The 7,493-nt window shown below is 41.8% G+C and overlaps 1 protein-coding gene across 1 annotated transcript; it reads left to right on the forward strand.

Annotated features, from left to right (window-relative positions):
• Nucleotides 1-82: 82 nt before the first annotated feature.
• LOC116378014 (gastrula zinc finger protein XlCGF26.1-like) lies at nt 83-6,130 on the forward strand. Its single transcript, XM_031839811.1, has 3 exons — nt 83-996; nt 4,332-4,429; nt 4,502-6,130. Exons 1-3 carry the CDS (start codon nt 204-206, stop codon nt 5,276-5,278), a joined length of 1,668 nt encoding a protein of 555 aa, XP_031695671.1. The 5' UTR covers nt 83-203; the 3' UTR covers nt 5,279-6,130.
• Nucleotides 6,131-7,493: the final 1,363 nt, after the last annotated feature.

The following is a 7,493-nucleotide window of genomic DNA, read 5'->3' on the forward strand; positions in this document are numbered from 1 at the left end:
TATATATGTGTGTATATGTATGTGTATATGTATATATATGTGTGTATGTGTGTGTGTGTGTATATGTGTGTGTATATGTGTGTGTATGTATGTATATAAAAGTGCTGGGCAAGGTAACGCGATAACGAGATTAAGAAAAATCATGCGATTAATCGCGACTAAAAATTTGAATCGTTGCCCATCACAAATATTTATATGTAAAGATGCATCACATGACCAACATGCTGAGCTCTACCACCATCATTATATTAAAGTTGTTTCTGTGTTTTATTCTGTTTCCTGCAGACGTCCAGCAGCTGTTGGTGGTGAAAGAAGAGGTTCCCCCTGAGCAGCAGGAGTGGAGCTCCAGTCTGGACCAGGAGGACCCAGAGCCCCCACACATTAAAGAGGACCAGGAGGAACTCTGGACCAGTCAGGACGGAGAGCAGCTTCAAGGTCTGGAGGAGGCTGATGTCAAGTTCTCATTCACTCCTGTGAAGAGTGAAGATGATGATGATGATGAAGAGGAAGCTCAGTCCTCACAGCTTCATCAAAGACAAACTGAACAGATGGAAACAGAAGCTGATGGAGAGGACTGTGGAGGACCAGAACCAGACAGGAACTCGGATCCAGATAGACATCCAGAACCAGATACTGATGATGGTGTTGATAGTGATTTTTGGAAGGAGATCAGAGAACCTCAGTCTGGTTTAAACTCTCTGAATGATGATGATGAAGTTTCAGTCAATGATTCCAGATGTAGTGCTGGAGAGAAACCAGTTGGCTGCTCCGAGTGTGGGAAAAGATTTAGCAACAAGGGAACTCTGAAGGACCACATGAGATCTCACACAGGAGAGAAACTCTTCAGCTGCTCAGTTTGTCAGAAGTCTTTTACCCAGAGGGGACATTTACAGAAACATGTGAGAATCCACACTGGAGAGAAACCATTCAGCTGCTCCGCTTGTGGAAAAGCTTTCAGTGAAAGTGGGAATCTGAAGGTACACATGAGATCTCATACGGGAGAAAAACTTTTAAGCTGCTTATTTTGTAGGAAATCTTTTACCCAAAGGGGACATTTACAGAAACACATGAGAGTCCACATGGAAGAGAAACCTTTCAGCTGCTCAGCTTGTGCTAAAACTTTATGTGAAAGTGGAAATGTGAATGGACACGTTGAAACAAATGCAAGAGAGAAAAGATGCAGCGCTTGTGACCAAAGAGTCACTTGGCTTGAAGGTAAAGGCAATTCTAACAATATAATCTTTATTAACAGATCCAAATGAATGTCATAATATGTTGTTTATCTTTGTTTTCAGAATCAAAACCTTGATTCAACTTATTTTCTGTTTGCAGACCACATCAGAATCAATATCAGTATAAGTGTTGGCTATATTTAGAATATTTTCACCTCTTTACTTTGCTGTCAGACTGAAACCGTTAACTCTCTTCAAACATACCAGACTCTATTGTAAAAACCACTAATTTACCTGTGGCCCTCTCCCACCACAGACAACATGTTCACAACATTTTCACAACTAGCTATAGGTCACACTTTCCAAAAGGGGGTTGACATGGCAAGGAAATCAACAACCCAAATATGCACCAAGACGCTCACTGTCGCCGACAAGATGCTGGCTATCAACAGCACAGGGAGGGTAAAACTATCGGTTAAATCAATGCCAAAGAAAATGAAATGTATCACCAAGGCAGCGGCTCACTCGCTTCAAACGAAACAAAACGAAAGCATCCCCATACAACTACTCCTCACAACAAAACAGAAAAACTGTACTTGTCCCCACCTGCCCAGGAAGCGCTACAACCTTCATGCTAAATTACATATAGCATTCGAAAATGCAAAAATACATAATGTAAACCTCTCAAATTTTTGCATGAACCCCATAACAGTGATCCAGCAGCACACACACCGATACAAAAAGAATAACTTCATTACTTGTTTGAGCGACCGGGACGCCACCATATAACCGTACATCGTCTAGTTTACCATCAATGAAGGAAGAACGTCCGTGGTCTCACTCAGCCTAACGCAGGTAACTTCAGTCAACTTGCAGCTCCCGTTGCCCCGCTAGACAGCGACATGTCTTTGCACCCTGGATGTTACTCTTGGTAACACTGCGTTCTACTCGCCACACACAATGTACCAGCTCGTCACAGAGAGAAACGGCAGACTCGAAGCATGCGGCAGGTACCTTTTATCGGCTTATCGCTGTCTGTGCAGTACCTTACAGGTCCGGCCAGACAAACCATCCCCCTACGTCAGTTCCGTCGGGTTACAGGTTGGTCTGTGAAGGTTGAAATGAACACCGCTGGTAACACAACATGATTTATGAAGTGGAGGAGGAGAGGAAAGCAAAGGATATGCCAGTGGACGAGATGACCCCTTACCTGCACCTAATTCTTCCTCTTGCACAAACCTCAAGCGCCCTTTTAGACAACTCATCAGAGCAAACTTTTACCTAATTTACCCTTTCCGCATCCATCTCCCAAAGACTACCTTGGGCGTCCTGTCCAACACATCCTATGGCCTCAAATAGTGAGTCCTCTGAATCAGAAAGAGCATTCAGGAATTCATCACTTGAACCTCAGGTTTCTGATCATCCCCCTGAGCACTTGGCCAGGTGCACCTCCACTGATGCGTTTTAACTCACTCATGCACATTTCAAACATTAGAAAATAAGAAGAGTAGCAAATACTATGATGTACGGAGGTGTTGTAAGCATACACCAGCTCCGGGAGATACTCAACCCACCTCCTTTTCTGCGCAGGTCCACAACAGATCATACAGCATCCAATTAAAACAGTTATGGTTCTCATAGGCAGGGAGGAGACTGATTATGGCTGAGTCATCAACGAACATTAGGATTAATCTGTTGTCAGTATACAGAATATAGAGGAGCAGATAAAGGACCCAGCCCTGAGGGACTCCTGTGGATGAGTACAATTAGGACAAGGTTAAGCAGAGTGGTGATGGCGTCTTCTACCCCTTTCCCAGCCCTGTATGCAAACTATAATGGGTCAATTGGTTGTTCAGTGTTGGTGAGAAGTTGTCTTTTCAACAATTTTTCAAAGGACTTCATGACAAGGGGAGTCAAACAGGCCTGAAATCGTTAAAAACCTTGGAATGATTGTTTTCAGCCACCGGAATAAGCTTGTTGGCACCCTCAGCTGACAAGAGACAAATAAAACAGGTAGTGGAAGATGGGGGCTAATTGAACAACCTGAACAAGACAAGAGCAGGCGGCTACTTATATTATCAGGCCCTGGACTTTTTCTGTCTTTGGAGTTTTTGAAAGTGTAAGCCAATGAGAGATCATCAAAGTTGGTGGGACCAGTGCATGCTAGTGCACCTAAGACAGAACTCATTAAACTCCTGTCCCAGCTGTTTGCCGGTTATAAAACCATCAGGAACCACCTCTGCGCGGCTTTTATTTTTAAAACCCAACAATAATTCTTAGACAATCCAGGACAGAACCCAAATCATTGTTGCTGAGTTGTCTTTCTAAACAAGTTGAGCTCTGAAAGGTTGCCCTCTCAAAATGCTCGTTTTGTTCAACACTGCTTGCGGTTTGGATGAACTTTCAGAGACTTATTAGGGACTGCATTTTCTTGGCAGAACGTCACAAAGCAACTGACATCAGCAACCTCATTAATATCAATGGGACTTTTCTGCTGCATTGACAGAACCATAACAGAGTTTGTTCAAGCCCAATATGCAAGGGACAGCTGTTTTCTGATGTTGCGCTGCAGCATCTGTAGGGATCCAATCAACCACAACTCTCCTCCCTTTTACAGTCCTGCCTAAGGCACTGACATGCTTTCTCAAGATAACCCAGGTAAGGAATGCTGAAACACATTGGCTGCAACAATTTTTACAAATACCACAAATTCTATTGTGGACCAGCTCCGATGACCACCTGTGGGTCCCTGGGACTCCATTCATTGACAACCTATCGATAACCTGAATAGCAAGTCGCCCACCATTCTTCCTGCAATTACTTTCAGCACGTATCATCTGAAAGACATCTACAGAAGCATTGGAGTCCGTGATGTACACTGTCGACACCGTATTGTTGCACTTGGACGGATACGCGGTTGGACCACAGTGTCCCAATGTGGAACTAACTACTAAACTAGCTGACTAAAAACACAACTAAGTTAAAAAGAAAAACCGCTAATATGAGAAGAGGAGGAAAAGACAGAGACCTACTGCTCTTATGGCGCAGTGATCCAGTTTAACTGGTGTTTGATAGCGATGGTGTTTTCATACATACAAGAAAGATTCACTTGGTATTGTTGTGCTGGTCAGTAATGTGTCTGTACTTCATTCTGTCCTGCAGACGTCCAGCAGCTGTTGGTGTTTAAAGAAGAGGTTCCCTCTGAGCAGCAGGAGTGGAGCTCCTGTCTGGACCAGGAGGACCCAGAGCCCCCACACATTAAAGAGGACCAGGATGACCCAGAGCCCCCACACATTAAAGAGGACCAGGATGACCCAGAGCCCCCACACATTAAAGAGGACCAGGAGGAACTCTGGACCAGTCAGGAGGGAGAGCAGCTTCAAGGTCTGGAGGAGGCTGATATCAAGTTCTCATTCACTCCTGTGAAGACTGAAGACGATGAAGAGGAAGCTCAGTCCTCACAGCTTCATCAAAGACAAACTGAACAGATGGAAACAGAAGGTGATGGAGAGGACTGTGGAGGACCTGAACCAGCATGGAACTCAATATCACACAGACATCCAGACTCTTCTGAACCTGAGACTGATAACAGTGATGACTGGAAGGAGACCAGAGAACCTCAGTCAGGTTTAAACTCTCTTAATAATGAAGTTTCTGTAGAGAAACCATTTAGCTGCTCTGAGTGTGATAAAAGATTTAGCCTCAAAACATGTCTGAACAGACACATGAGATCTCATAAAGGAGAGAAACCTTTCAGCTGCTCAGTTTGTAAGAAATCTTTTGGACGGAGAGAAACTTTACAGACGCACATAAGAATCCACACGGGAGAGAAACCATTCATCTGCTCTCTTTGTGAGAAACGATTTTTGCGTAAGGCCCATCTGAAGAGACACATGATGACTCATACAGGAGAGAAACCTTTCAGTTGCTCGGTGTGTGGTAAATGTTTCACACAGGCAGGAAGTCTGAGACAACACATGAGCATCCACACAGGAGACAAACTATACAGCTGCAGCCTTTGTGACAGAAGATTCCCCTGGTACACCAGCTTCAAACACCATCAGTATGTTTGTCGTCGGTCCTTAACTTCATCAAAATCTAACTGAACAGATGGAAACAGAAGGTGATGGAGAGGACTGTGGAGGACCAGAACCAGACAGGAACTCAGATCCAGATAGACATCCAGAACCAGATACTGATGAGGAGACTGGAGACTCTTCATGGAAGGAGCATATTTACAACATAGAAAAGTGAATCTCCTCTCCTACACTGCCCCTTTCTCTCCTCTCCTCTCTATATATTACGTAACAATATTCATGACTGTTTATTGAACTGTGGTGAGATACAAGGAGCCCTCTATGTACAGATCTCCACAGGTGACAGCGCTCATGTTAAAGTTAAACTGTCTGATAAAAACATGAACTTTAACTTTACCTTCAGAGAAAATAGTTAAAGAGCTGCTTCATTTATTCCATGTAAGTTTATTTTTCTCTACTCCTAGAAAATCAATCACATTTCACATTTAATGACATCTGAGCAATTGATTCCCCTGAAGAGGCCAGGTTGTGGTTGAAAGCTCCAGAAACACCAACTCATTTGGACCTTGTGTTGAGAGATTCTATGAACCTTTTCTTTACAAATTCAAGAATGAACATTAAAGCTCAATGAATGTCATTCTTTAAAAAGTCTATTTAATCATTTAAATTCCTGTCTGTGTTTTTCTGAGGAAGTCTGTAATTTCAGTAACATCTTGAACTTTTATTTTGAAAGTCAGCAGCGGATGTGCCCCGGAAGCTGTATTGTTCACTGAGGCTAACTTCACACTCTGTGATCAAGATGGCGTCTATCAGAAACAGGCTGTTAGCAGAGTCTCTGGTCCAGTCCCAGCGTCCCCCTAAAGCAGGGGTCTCAAACTCATTTTCGCTCCGGGCCACATCAGCATCACTGTTGCCCTCAAAGGGCCGGTTGTAAATGTAACTACTCGTAACATATTGTTAAATAAGTATTTGATTATTGTTTATTCAAGTGTAAAAATATTGTACATGCAGTTATATAAATGTAAAATATATTTAAGCACATTTGTTATTATAACTTAAATCCTTTTAATTTAGGGTTAATAAACCCACATTACTCTATCAAAGATCAAACTATTAAAGAAAATATCAAACAAGTTATTACAATAACTTTGTTCAAAGCTTAAAATCCTTTCAAGGGTGTGTTTGCACAATCCCACGTGAAGTATTTCATGTGTTGTAAAGCCACGTTTAAAGTAGTCTTCAATGTACTCACAATACATTCCATGTCAAGTGTACAGTAACCAGCCAAAGAGCTGCTTCTGTGACTGTGTTTAAGTATATCATAAATTTGACTTTCTATCATAGTTATGACTTTCTATCTCATAACTTCGACTTTCTATCTCATAACTTCGACTTTCTATCTCATAATTTCGACTATGGGGATATTTTTATTGTCAAGTCTAACTGGCGGGCCGGGAGTTTGAGACCCCTGCCTAAAGCCTCAAACCCTGAACCCTCAAGGACTCACTGACGTCACCTGGTGAGTGGTTCAAATGGTGGAAATACGAATGGGACATAACACGTTACCATGACAACGACAAGAAATATGATGTATAATTGTGTGTATTTATTTTATACTTTGTACTCCCTGATGTGAATGTCTTCAGGCTCTTTCCTCACTAGATGAGAGGTAACTTCATATCATCTATTTACTTGTTTTTGACAAAACGGCTTCAATGACAAAATCAAATATTTGATGAATAAATAAATAAATATCTTCTGATTTCATGTTTATTTTTTGTTCCATCTTTAACCCTTGATGTTTCTGAGTAAATGTAATACTTCAGGGTCTTAGACAGGAAGGGAAGGCTGGAGATCGGTCTATAGTTCAACACCTCTGGATCAAGAGTGGGCTTCTTGAGAAGAGGTTTATTTACAGCTACTTTGAAGGACTGCGGTACATGGCCCGTTATCTAGTAAAGAAGTACTAACTAAAGGTAATACTTTGTCCTTCACAGACATGTCTGTGAAGGACAAAGTATTACCTTTAGTTAGTACGTCTGTGAAGGACAAAGTATTACCTTTAGTTAGTACTTCTTTACTAGATATGATCAATCTGAAGTTCATCTCAAGTTTAGTCCTATTATTAGTTGATTAATAATCTGAGATGTAGCAGAGTAGGAGAATAAATTAGCAGGAAATGGAAATAGTTAAGTGCAAGTACCTAAACATTTAAAATAAATGTTCTTAATCACATTCCACCACTGATCTGATTGTGTCTTTATGTTTTAAAGTTGGAAGTTAT

This window comes from Anarrhichthys ocellatus, unplaced genomic scaffold (genome assembly GCF_004355925.1).
Source record: "Anarrhichthys ocellatus isolate YVR2014 unplaced genomic scaffold, GSC_Weel_1.0 scaffold1966, whole genome shotgun sequence".
In the NCBI taxonomy this organism is placed as follows: Eukaryota; Metazoa; Chordata; class Actinopteri; order Perciformes; family Anarhichadidae; genus Anarrhichthys; species Anarrhichthys ocellatus.

Coding starts and splice junctions, on each gene's coding strand:
- LOC116378014 (XM_031839811.1), top strand. CDS start 204: ATGCATCACATGACCAACATGCTGAGCTCTACCACCATCATTATATTA. Junction 997..4,331: donor GGTACACATGAGATCTCATA/CGGGAGAAAAAC, acceptor CATTCTGTCCTG/CAGACGTCCAGCAGCTGTTG. Junction 4,430..4,501: donor AGGACCCAGAGCCCCCACAC/ATTAAAGAGGAC, acceptor GAGCCCCCACAC/ATTAAAGAGGACCAGGAGGA.